This window comes from Bos javanicus, chromosome 9 (assembly GCF_032452875.1).
Source record: "Bos javanicus breed banteng chromosome 9, ARS-OSU_banteng_1.0, whole genome shotgun sequence".
Lineage (NCBI taxonomy): Eukaryota > Metazoa > Chordata > Mammalia > Artiodactyla > Bovidae > Bos > Bos javanicus.
Genome location: NC_083876.1, coordinates 33,771,810 through 33,785,277, shown reverse-complemented (window position 1 = coordinate 33,785,277; position 13,468 = coordinate 33,771,810). Strand labels below are relative to the sequence as shown.

General features: G+C 36.0%; 1 protein-coding gene across 3 annotated transcripts in view; it reads left to right on the top strand.

Moving 5' to 3' along the window:
• RFX6 (regulatory factor X6) overlaps positions 1 to 13,468 on the top strand; it is a 123,323-nt gene that overhangs the window by 103,133 nt on the left and 6,722 nt on the right. For 2 of the 3 annotated variants that reach the window (XM_061427481.1, XM_061427484.1), the window contains exons 8-16: positions 978 to 1,055; positions 1,173 to 1,286; positions 3,374 to 3,423; positions 5,773 to 5,932; positions 7,086 to 7,230; positions 8,525 to 8,634; positions 9,601 to 9,718; positions 11,165 to 11,287; positions 12,098 to 12,304. In XM_061427481.1, the coding sequence (XP_061283465.1) occupies positions 978 to 1,055; positions 1,173 to 1,286; positions 3,374 to 3,423; positions 5,773 to 5,932; positions 7,086 to 7,230; positions 8,525 to 8,634; positions 9,601 to 9,718; positions 11,165 to 11,287; positions 12,098 to 12,304 (1,105 nt within the window). The remainder of the gene's footprint in view (positions 1 to 977; positions 1,056 to 1,172; positions 1,287 to 3,373; positions 3,424 to 5,772; positions 5,933 to 7,085; positions 7,231 to 8,524; positions 8,635 to 9,600; positions 9,719 to 11,164; positions 11,288 to 12,097; positions 12,305 to 13,468) is intronic. The other variant, XM_061427483.1, reaches the window with a different exon arrangement.

Genomic DNA, 13,468 nt, shown 5'->3' with positions numbered 1-13,468 from the left:
CAGGCTCCGCCGTCCCTGGGATTCTCCAGGCAAGAACACTGGAGTGGGTTGCCATTTCCTTCTCCGATGCATGAAAGTGAAAAGTCAAAGTGAAGTCGCTTAGTCGTGTCCGACTCTTAGCTACCCCATGGACTGCAGCCTACCAGGCTCCTCTGTCCATGGGATTTTCCAGGCAAGAGTACTGGAGTGGGTCACCAGTGCCTTCTCCAACAAGTTCTAACCTTCTGCAAATTGTAAGATGTTTAAGATTTTCTATCTGTGGATACAAGTATTAGTGTATACATGGAAACAGAGAATTTTTGTAACAGACATTTAATGTTGAAATCTTTTTTGGCCAACGAGTCATTTAATATTATTAGTAATTTGAGGTAATACAGTCAGATCTTATACTTTGCATGAGGAAAATGGTTCCATGTGCAGCATGTCTTGTTTTATCTTCTTCAACACCTTATAAGTAATATGTTATTACTACTTGAAGATATAAAGCTTGGGATCAGAGACAAAGCAACCTGTGCAAAACAGTGCAGTGGAGCCTGTTCAGTGTTAGCTGACTCCATAGCCGAAACTGGAAACCCCTGCACCACGCTGCCCAAGCACCTGCTTAATAAAACTGTGGGAAGAGTTCATGTATGTTATCATTTTACATTTATTTCTCCAATCAAAGGAGATTTCCTTATTAAGCAGAAAATTACAATGTCACTTTGACTGATAGTTCCCTAAACAATCACTTTTTTTGTTTTTCTTATCACACTGTCCTGCAACTATCCATTTGCTCGCCTTTGTCCCTTCACAAGGCAGTGTGCGCCTTAAAATAAGAATTACACCTTCACCTTTGTTTCCTCAGCATTGAGCACAGTGCTTGGTACATAACAGGAATTTTAACCATGTGCTTGAATATATGAACAAATGTATGCATGAACAAAATGAAGGCAGCATTGAAAGGGTGCTTTTGTTAAGATTTGTCTTCCTCAATATAGGTTGATACCCTAATAATGATGTACAAAACTCACTGCCAGTGCATCTTGGACAATGCAATAAATGGGAACTTTGAGGAGGTAAGAGTAACAAAGAACGCTTTGCTGACTGTATTATATAAACATTCTTTTCTTGTTTTTCATACAAGTTCATGTTAAGGAAAAATGTTAATGTACATACTCTTTGTTCTCAACTAGATTCAGCATTTCTTATTACACTTTTGGCAAGGAATGCCTGATCATCTTCTTCCCCTGCTTGAAAACCCAGTTATAATTGACATTTTCTGTGTTTGTGACTCAATTCTTTATAAGGTAAGCTCTTTAGGATGACTTAAACATGTATTTCTCATTCCATCTAAACTTTTCAATATGTTTTCAGTAAAACTTGTTATTTCTAGCTGGAGATGCACTATTAATTTTTTCTGATTAGAAAGCAATCAGCTTAATAGTATGTAATAGTGAATGTATTTTAATGTAAATTTATATTAAGTAAAACAAAAATCAGTTTCTGTTTACAGCTAAGAATGATTCTAAATGTGACACACTTCCATAAAAACTTACATAATTTTATTAACTGTCTAAGATGTTTTCAGAATAAATAGTGGCTTTTTCACAGTATCAGAGTTTGGGGAAAAGCAGAATTAAGCACTCTTATAGGACTAATAACTTGAAAAATCTGGAAATCTCTAATGTTAATGCATTAATGATGAATTTTGTTCTTAAGCCAAACAAGAGTCCCTAAGTGTCTATAGAAGGATCAGGAAGGATATTGAAAGCAAAGAGGAGATGGTTGGCCACAGAACCAGCCATTCAGCTGGAAAGAGGGTAAAGCTAATTCCCCCAGGAATCTGTTCCCAAGTTAGAGTAGATACAGGTCCAAGCTGAGGGAGAAAACTGTGCTACAATTTGGGTATTTTGAATTGAGTCTATCTGCATTAACCTGTTAAATTGTCATAAGGAAAAACAAAAGCTTTCCTTTTAAAACATATTAATAATTTGGGTAAGCAAGAAAACCCAAGCTGGAGCCCTGTTAAGTATTTTGGAGGAAAAATCCGTCTTAGTTAGTTGCTGCTATTACATTTTCAACTTTGCAGAGAAGTGAAGCAAACACTGAACAGTCCAGAAGCAACTTTGCACGTCGAGAACCAGTAGGCGGGCTTGACCTAGGATGAGGGAGTCCATATTTTCATCCTCTGTCCCATTCTTCCTTACTTCAGGATAAGAGAATAGAGTAGTGCTGTATATTCTCTAGCTTTAATTAAAGTTGAAGAAAAACAAAGGAGGGCAAGGATTGTCTCATTTCTCTGGATCAAATAAGAATATCATCATCCAGAGAGAAATGGTTCAGTTTGCACTAAGTGATTATCTGCAACGTTTAAGACATGAGGAAGTAATCGGAAAGGTGAAAGCAGGTGGTTCCAAAAGTAGGTATGAGACCTGGGCTCATACACGCACATTTACCAGCAGCAAGGAAAAGCTGTTCCGACTGTCTTTCAGACCTCCAAAAAATATCCGTAAAGCGTGGCTTTCCCCATTGCCAAATGGTCTATTTCTTTGCCTTCAGCACAAAAGTCCAGAGTTTAAGTACCTTTCCATACACAAAGTTTTTCCCACAGTGAGCACTGTAAAGAGAGTAGTGTATTGTAACATGAGCTTTGGCAAGACCTTCATCCCACCTCTAGAGATTGGTCAGCTTTTAGTCCTTAAAACTGTGCATAATTACCAAGGCCAGTTCACTGGTGACGAGCATACTGGGCATCTACAACAGTCTGGCTTTAGTGTTTCGTATACGTGGACTACATGTGCGTTTTGCTAGTAGGCTACACAGGCCTTTGCAGATGAGTAGTTTACTCTCATTTTGAAATATCTCCTGAAGCCCTCTTGGTCCTCGTCCCCAGGCTGGCCCACTCAGTTTATGAGCCAGCCCAAGGGGTCCGTACTATTCATAACCCTTCTGATTCCCCATCTCCTTGATTTATCCATTTTTCCTGAGCTGGTATCAGTTAGCACTAATTTTTTCTTTCCACTTGTTCTCATCAAGGTCATCCTTGATGAGAACCCATCTCACCCATGTTTAAGGTGCAGTCAGCCTAGCCCTTTCCTTTCAGTGTTCCTTATGTTCTGAAAACTAGCACTCTGTACTCAGTATATTCATGTCACCTGCTTAACTGGCATTGCAATATTTCTATAGACCCTTCCCCTTGCCTTTTACACACACACAAACACACATACACAGCTCACATATACATTCATTTTAGAGATAAAAGTACAACTTTCAGAAACGAGTTAATATATTATTCTCTGGAAAGCTCAGAATAAAAAGTAGCTGACAAAGAGTAAGTGTGTCTATAGAAATATTGAGTAAGGTTTTATGTTAACTCTCTTTTGCTGTGATTAAGGTTCTTACAGATGTACTTATTCCTGCCACAATGCAAGAAATGCCTGAAAGGTAGGTTCAGTCAATAAAATATACTTGCTTGTAAAGGGTTTAACCTTATACATTATAGTAAAGCAAAACATTCAGTAGAAATTCATTCATTCACCAGTGTTATTTTCCTGCTCCTGCCCGTTTGTATTAGCTGAAGAGATGTGCCCCAATCTTTATATTCAAACCTCAATGAACAAAATTTGATGGGACAATCCTGAAATCCCTTTGAGAGCTGCCCAAGTGAAAAATAAATATTTAAGTATAGTTGACTTTTAAGATACTTGAGGAAGTTCTTCAATGGAAACTGGCTAGAGGGAGATAAATGGGATAATTTGTGGAAAATAACCACAATAATAAAAACATAAGGAAAATTGTTTTATATTTATTATACTTTAGTCTTAATTTTGAAAATCAGAAAGGAACATAATGGAATTATTACCTTCTTTTTAACAAAGGAGTAAGATCTCAAATGGAAATGATGCTTGAAGATTTTTCACAAAGTCTTTTCTGATGTAAGAACAATAGAAACTTAAAACAAAGCCAATTTAAAAAACAATAAATTCTAATAAAGTAATGAAATTTATTTTAGTATTTGGGGATACAGATATACATAGGCGGGGATAATAGGTTCTCAATAAATACATGATGATTGATAAAACAATCTTTATTTTTTATTTACCTTTTCCTCTAGACTGGTTTGTTTATTTAAATAGTAGTTGGTCTGTCAATAGTTTCTTGTAATTATTGTTATATAGTCTTTAAACATCTAATCTGAGCTCTGAGTTAGGTAGACAACACTTCTGTGTCACAGCAAAACGGCTATGCTTACCTAGTGACAGGCATTCAGTCATGGGCTGTGTGTGCTGTGCTCAGCCACTAAGCCGTGTCCAATGTGACCCCATGGACTGTAGCCTACTAGGCTCCATGGGATTTTCCCAACAAGAATACTGGAATGGGTTGCCATTTCCTTTTCCAAGGGATCTTCCTGATCCAGGGATCGAACCTAAGCCTCCTGCATCTACTGCACTGGCAGGCAGATCTTTTACCACTGAGCCACCTGGGGAGCCATTCAGCCATGTAGCTAACAAGTAGTAACAGCTGAATTTTATTAAACATAGTGTGGGAGTTTAATCTTACCCAAATTATTTCACCTAATTCCTACAACCAACCTGAAAAGTACTATTTATGTATTTCTCTCTTAAGTATGCAAGTAGTTTGTATTCATTTAGAAAATGAAAAACATGCATAAGTGCACTTAAAAAATCACTGATAATCTTAGATTTTGAATGTCAGGTTATTATCTCACAAACTTTTTTCTAGGAATGTTAAAAAATGGAGTTATAGTACACATACTATTGCAGTATACTGTGAAAATCTTCCCATATCAACAAATACAGATGAGCATTTTTTAAATGATTGGATAGACATCCAGCATCTGAAAAATACTATATTTAATCAATTCCTTTTCATTGAACAATTGGATTTTTTTTTGAAAAACAACCTGTTACAGTATTCCAAACTGTTATGATCCCAAAGTCACAAAGAGGAACCTGGAGTACAAAGAAGTTAATTTATTTGCCCAAATTAGTAGGAAGCAGAACCTAGATTTTAATTAAGGTCTGTTTAACTCTAAACTCTGCCTATTTTTATTCCTTTACCATGTCACTGCTCCCCAACATATGCCCCATCCTAAATATATTTAGATCAGTTTCATTACGATGTCATATGTAGGTTGTTGACTGACATAAATTTTTGTATATTCTCATAATATATTTATACAACCAACATTTGCAATTTTCTAAATGAGGTCCTATAATTTGTGGTAATTTATTCTATAGTTATATTTGAATTATAGGAATTATTAGGAATTTGAAATATAGGAATCATGTAGAATTATAGGAATATATTACTAGAAACAAATATTAAATACCTGAAATGCATTGTGATCCCAATGCATGTCTCTCAAGAAGCCAAGATATGTACAATCAAGTGCACACTTACCTTTTCCCAGAACTATTTTACAGAAGATGATTGAATTATCAATATTAATAATAAAGTATATCTTTATTGATCACTTTCTGCCGTCCAAGTTTTAACCCAAACACTTTCCATGAATCATTTCATGTAGTCCTCATTATAATCCTGTGACATGAATACTATTCTTATTCCCACTTAACAGATGAGGAAATTAGAGTTTCAGGAGATTGAGTATTTTGATCAAGATGATAAATGGCAGACCTAGGCTGACTTCAGTCATGTTCTTAGAATCACAGAATAATACTATACCTCTATCAAACTGCATTTATTTAATGCATTGTGAACTATTTAGTATTTAATACAGAGTTTTTTGTTCTTTGGGAATTTTTATAGCTTATTAGCAGACATAAGAAATTTTGCTAAGAATTGGGAACAATGGGTTGTTTCATCCTTGGAAAATTTGCCAGAAGCTCTAACTGACAAGAAAATACCTATTGTGAGAAGATTTGTATCATCTCTGAAACGGCAAACATCTTTCTTACATCTTGCACAGGTACGTCAGTCAGCCAAGGGTATCTGAGTCACCAAATCAAAATTAAATCATTTGTTAGCAAAGACTGAGGAACTTTAAGAGACTGAGGACAAAGTGGACAGCAATTAAATCCAATGTGAGATCCTACAGTGAATGCTAGAACAGAGAAAGGACATTAGTGGGAAAATTGATGAAATTTGAATTATGTCTGTAGTTTAGTTACTAGTATTGTACTCACGTTGGTTTTCTGATTTTGGTAATATACAATGGTAATGTAAAATGATGACATAAGGAGAAGCTGGGTAGAGAGTATATGGAAATACTCTACACTATTTTTTGCAACTTTTTTGCAAATTTAAAATTATTTTAAAATAGAAAGTAAAAAGAGAAAAAACCTTTTGAATATAATGTAAAATGTAAAACTCTTATTTGCCACATGAATTCTATTAATAAATAAATCCAATTAATAAAATTAATAGATTGTGGGGAATGAGACCATCTGATATTTTGAAACCCACAACACACTTTACGTGAAAGAAAGTGAAGTCGCTCAGTCATGTCCGACTCTTTGCAACCCCATGAACTGTAGCCTACCAGGCTCCTCTGTCCATGGGATTTTCCAGGCAAGAGTACTGGAGTGGGGTGCCATTTCCTTCTCCAAAGGATCTTCCTGACCCAGGGATCAAACCCAGGTCTCCCACATTGTAAGCAAATGCTTTACCATCTGAGCCACCAGGGAAGTCATTTTAAACTACTTCTAATTTAGTTCTCTTAAATAGGAGGAAAAAGTAATTCCTAAATTAGAGTTATGTGTTTGTATATTGTTAAAATATACTTCCCTTCTCCTCAAATTTTCCTTTGTTTTATGAAGGTCATCAGCCTCTGAAATTTTGAAAGACTTGCTTAGGATAGTTTCAGATAAGAAATATAACATTGTGAAACTCTTATTTTATGACCATGGGTTAAAAAAAATATATTTTCTTATTCCAAAAATAGTTTTCAAACCTTTAACAGAGATGACCATGAGTCTCAGCTACTGCTTTTAGTTTTAAAATAAGAAATGAGTTATTTAGAATACATTTCTCTCAGAGAATTATTTCTCTAGAAGCTAAATTTTTCTTTAGATGGAAGATCAATGACATAACTTAGTATCCTTTTTACTTTCTTTATGCAGATTGCCAGACCAGCTCTCTTTGACCAGCATGTTGTGAATTCTATGGTATCTGATATTGAAAAGGTTGACTTGAATAGCATCGGATCTCAGGCCCTTCTCACCATTTCGGGCAGCACAGACACTGAATCTGATATCTACACTGAATGTAAGCCTTCTCTCTCTATTTAGAGCAGGGTCTCTCAATCTCAGTGCTATCCATGTCTTAGACTGCATAACTGTTTGATGGGGCAGAGACTGTCTTGTGTATTGAAGGATGTTTAGCAGCATCCTGGGCACTATCCCCTGCATGCCAGTAGCAGCCACCCCAAGTTGTGACAACCAAATATGTCTCCAGACATTCCCAAGTGTCCCCTTGGACTACACAATCATTGAGAAACCTTAGTTTATAGAAATACTTTTAATTTGAAAAAATTGTTCTCTATTTTAAAACAGTTGTACTTACTGATTGTGAAAAACCTGGAAAATATAGAAAATGTTAAGAGGAAAATAAAAGCCATCTATAATCTCATTGTCTAGAAATAACCCAAATGGAAAAAATCCTAGGAATAATCAAAATGGTTTTGAGTTTTCTTCCAGTTTTATATTACACACATATGCATTTCCATGTTTTCCACTCTTGGCATTACATGGGGTATAATGCATATCAAAATGGTATCTCAACGCAATCATGTTTTACAAAGCAGACGTGCCCTGCTTAGGTTTGGACAGTCTGACATTTACCAAGCCAGTATATGTGACCACACAGCCAAGCTCCATTTCCCAGGGATAACAACCAACTGTTTTTCCTACCATTTCTCTCTGAAAACACCAAAAAAATGCAGCCTCCTATAGGCTATAACTCACTGCTCTCTCGGGACAGGCCAACCTTAGTCCTGCTTTATGTTTCCTAATAAAATTATATTACCCTTTGGGATTCAGTAAACCTCAAACTGTTTAATAAAATGATAGTCCTAAACTGCCCCTTTAACTTTTACATGATAAAAGATTATTCATTTAAGTGGCTCATTTCTGCAGGGCAGAATTTAATTTTTGCTAAAGATAAAGGGTATTTCAGAAAGCAGGAAATCAACAAGTCTAGCTTAGTTCATTCATTAACTTTCAACTAATCCATTGCATTTAATGAAAGCATTGCATCCAAAACGAATTATCATCTCTATTGACAACTTATTCCTCCCTAGTGTATAATATATAAACCTGCATTTCAGTATATACCAAGACATATACACTTGTGACTAAAATTTTGAAGAGTCAAGAACTAAGGACTTTTTGTTAGTTTCCAGGATATGAAATTCATTTCTTTAACACATTTAATTTAATCTACCTGTCTTTCCCTTTTATACTATAAAATTACCAGTTATTCTAGTTTTAGGTTTTATCTTGGGTTCAAAATAGAATACAATATTAGGCTTTCTTTTTTTTTTTTTCTTTTTCCATGGTAGATGATTCTATCACAGTGTTTCAAGAACTGAAAGATCTCCTTAAGAAGAATGCCACTGTGGAGGCTTTCATTGAATGGTTGGATACTGTGGTGGAGCAGAGAGTTATTAAGGTATTTTTCAGATATATTCAGAAAATAAGATTTTGTTAATAGAAAATGCTAAACTGACTATAATTTCTTGAGTGGTGGGGAGTGGTGATAGGATATGTGTAATAATGCTTTGAAAAGCTTTTGAAACCCTACCAATAAGTTAAATCAAATATCAATATTAGAAATACAGCAGATTTGAGAGCATTGGACATGAATTGGATTTTATTTATTGTTTTCTGACAGACTACAAGCCACTGTGCCTTCGCTATCAGTCAATAAGTTTACAACTGAGTAACATCAGTAGTGAAAGATAAAACTGGAAAGATCTGGCCCTTTTCTTTTCTTTTTTTTTTGGCCCTTTTCTTAAAAAGCATGTTTTCATAAAAGGTGACAGAAGATATAGTTTTAAGTAATTTGCATTTTTTAATTCCAGGAGCTCAGTATTTTGTGTTTTGTATGTGGTTTCTTCAACTCTTTCAGTTAACCTTCAAGTCATCCATCACACAAGGCCATAAGAACAAATATATCCATCACCAATTGGTGTTAACCATTCCATATCAAGGAAACTAGTTATAGTGAGGAACTTTTTTTTCTCCTGGAAGGAAAACAGATTAACATTCAGGACCAGAGAAGTCAGTTAATCATTCACAGAAATATATAACCCTTTCTTCATACTTTGCTTCTGCTCTTTTTAAAAGCTCTGTCAAAGGAAAATTGAGAGAAAATATTTTGTAAATTATTTCATTTTGTTGTCCAACTCTGTTAGGTAACAAAACCATACACAATAAAGATCTATGAGCCTGAGAAATGACAGCAAAGACAGATGGAAAGTAAAATCCCTGGACAGATCATTTTATTTGATGACATAAAAGGCATGCTATGCCATCTGTCCATCTGTCAGTTTATCTACCTCTTGATCTTATGTACGAAGCATGTGGTGATGAGATAAGAGATTTTATATTTTCGTTTTTGTTGCTTTACTTATAGACCAGCAAGCAAAATGGGAGATCATTAAAGAAGAGGGCTCAAGACTTCCTGCTGAAGTGGAGCTTTTTTGGTGCTCGAGTAATGCATAATCTCACCTTGAACAATGCATCCAGTTTTGGTATCTTATGTGCTTTATAAAACTCTTCTTAGATGAATTACATCACTCATTCCTGAGTCATATTTCCTATCAATTATTAAACGTGTGGCACTGTCACTTCTCCAATCTGACTATTAAACCAGTGGACAATGATTGTTATTAGCCTGGGTATTAGAGTCAGACCACTTGCAGAGTTAAATCCTTACACTCCTTTTCTTTGAGTTTGCTTTTACCCAAGCTAACCTGCTCATTGTAGAAACGGGAGAATACTTCTTTCATTGGGTTACATGGGCAATTGAGTGAGGTGATATATATAAAAATACATTGCCAGCAGTTGGCATACAGAGTAAATAGCAGCTGTAACCATTACGTTCCATCAGTGCTAGGATAAATTTCCTTTGTTAAACAAGCAAATAAACAATAATCCATACATTACTTTCCAAAGGCACTATTCATTACAGTATGGTAAATGTCTGCATCTTTTCCAGGAACCCACATAGCTGTATTCCAAAAGTCAAAGAGCTGATTAGAAGACATGCTATCATGTTTCTGAACCATCTTTCCTGATCCATATGACTTATGAAAAAATTGAGTCAAGTTACCTTATTTCAAAGTTGAATACCTTCTTTTTCCTAAAATTTCTCAGGTTCTTTGTTGGTAGTTATAATGCTATCTACTGGACAGTACTTCTGTACTTTGTAATTGCATTTTGCAAAATCTTCACATATAAAATAGGTTACAATTAAGTAAATTGTCTTCATTTAATTTCCAACAGAATTAGATTAAATTAGTGAACCTGTATTGAGGCATGAACAAAACATATTGTCTATTGTCTGAAATTTGTTGCTTATGCTTAAGGTTTCTTAAATTATATAATACTTAATCCTGACTTTATTATGAAAAAAGACTCATTGGGAAATCTGTTGAATAAAAGTTTAAGGTTTTCCAGGATATCTTCCACATGAAAATTACTTTTTCTTTTTTTTAATGAAAGAACATTTTGTTTCAGGAGAAAAAGACATCTTCTCACTTGATACTTTTTTCAGACCATGTTGGCTATTGTCTAATTATTTAGTCCAAAGTAAACAGAAATACGGAGAGTAGAGCTCATTCTCCCTGGGTTAAAGCTTATCACACTCCAGTGTATGCCCTCTTAAAGCATAAAGCATGTCTCACTTTCATCCGTATTTTCCTTTGATGTAATTAGTGGCCAAAGAGCTGGCAGGACAGTACACACAGGGAGCTGGGCAGGCGGTGCACAAAAAGATTAGAGACCCCAGTTAAGCATGTTGGTCTTAGCAGGTCATTTAAAGTCCAACAAGTATTTGTTTATTTCAGTTGCTCCTTGTAAAGTGCTGCGAGATGGTCACAAAGATAACTTAGACGTCTCTCTTTTTTCTTTCCGTCTCTTTCTTTCCCTTATTTCATCTCGCAATGCCCTCTGCTCATTCCTCATCCATAAACAAGGTTCTTTCCATTTGATCCGAATGCTTCTTGATGAATACATTCTGCTCGCCATGGAGACCCAGTTTAATAATGACAAAGAGCAGGAGTTACAGAATTTATTGGACAAGTATATGAAGAATTCAGGTAATTTAAAATGTACATCTTATTTTGCATCTTTCTTTGTGGAAACCTAATTTCAGGAATTTGTAAGCACACCTGTTAAGTGGATTGATAGTAGACTCAGATTTTTCCCCACCAAATTGTCACTACTGATACAGGATACTAACACTAAGAGAGCCCTATTTCGTCTTTCCTCCATTGGTACATAGAGTAGTCAAGTAGTCAACTGGAAACTCTGAAGAATAAAATCGATATTCTTAACTTCCGAGAACTTAGATAAAATTGGAGAAATGACTGTAACACAAAAATAACTGTAATTCAAGATAACATGTCTTATAAATGGTGCAGAGATGAGTTCTATAGGGATTAGAGAGGGAAGGAAAGTCATCTATTTGGCATGTGATTATTTGCATTTTGAAGGCTATTCACTACAGAGTGGATTATTTAGTGCCCCTAAGAAAACACCTGGATGGCTGGATGGCATCACTGATGCAACAGACATGAACTTGAGCAAACTTTGGGAGATGGTGAGGGACAGCAAGGCCTGGCATGCTGCAGTCCATGGGGTCACAAAGAGTTGAACATGACTGGGCGACTGAACAAAAACAACAAGAAAATACCTATACCCACAAGTATATAGTTAGCAAAACCCAGCACCTCTGCCAAGACCAAAGGTCTGCCTGTCTTATTTCCCATGGAAAACATTTCTCAAAAATTTCCAGATTTATGACACAGCCCTGGAACATTTACAGTGTGTTTTGTTTTTCACTTGGGCTTATCTACTAGGAATGTGGCAATGATGTTAGCGTTCGTATTTTAAAAAAAACTTTCCAGATGCAAGTAAAGCTGCCTTCACTGCTTCTCCAAGTTCGTGCTTTCTGGCCAACCGTAATAAAGGGAGCACTGTTCCCAGTGATACTGTGAAGAATGAAAGCCATGTGGAGACAACGTATCTTCCTCTGTCATCTAGTCAACCTGGAGGCTTAACCTCTGCTCTGCACCCGTTCCCTGCTGGGAATACAGACAACATGCCGCTTCCAGGTAGGCTGTGAGACAACCAGGAACATCACTTAGGCTTCAATATGTCTCACAGGAACCTATTCCTTTGTTTTCTTAAAGCTAATAACCTCCAGGTGTTCCAAGAATAAAAAGGCTTATCTCCAATGACTTCTAATAAAGCTTTATAATATTTTGTGATTTTCAACATTTGTCATTCATATTTTTATCAACACTATTTTAAAGATAGACATCACACTTTAACATACTCTTCTAGTTATATCAGAAGTCCAAATACTTGGTTATTCTCACTTGGTGGAAGAAAGAAATAGATTAGGTGTCCACAAAATCCTTAAGATGCTTTGAAAGTCAAAAAATATGAGCTACTTACTTATTTATGGATTTTGAGGAGACTTTATTTGTCCTCCATTATAAAATAGATTCAGGGGACCTGCAACTAAGACGTGATGCAGCCAAATAAATAAAAAAATTTTTTTAAGATTCAGCTATTTTAGGATAACCATCACAAAAATTTTTCTCTTTGGTCTGTGGTTCCCTGTTGGTCTGAATGTTTATGGCTTAAACTAGCTACTAGATAATACTTTAACTCCACTTTTTGCCTTATGTCTTCCTTGAAATCCTTCTATAGACCTTATTTGTTGGATACACAGAATTTTAACCCTGGAAGGGCCTTATAGTTCAGGGGCCTAATTCCAACAATGGAAAGCTAGAGGCCCAGGGATTTGGTAGCTTTCATAGCTCATTGCTCACCAGTGGGGTTTGCATGGAGTTTTGAATTGGCTGCTTTGAAGCCATGGTCTTTTTGACATTATTGTGTTTTTCTTTCACACTATACATTGGCTTCCCAGGTGATACTAGTGGTAAGAACCTGCCTGCCAGTGCAGGAGAGAGTTGCAGGTTTGATCCCTGGGTTGGGAAGATACCCTGGAGGAGGGCATGGCAATCCACTCCAGTATTCTTGCCTGGAGAAGAATATCATGGACAGAGGAGCCTGGTGGGCTATAGTCTATAGGGTCACAAAGAGTTGGACATGACTGAAGCGATGGGATCTACAATGTCCCTTCTATACATCAAATCATTTAGCATTCAGTGCGTTTTTTTAATTACAGAGAAAGGTAAACAGCAGACCCTTTGCCCTTCCCAAGCTTGAGCTCTAATCATCTTTATACAGATGGAAGGATGAAGCCA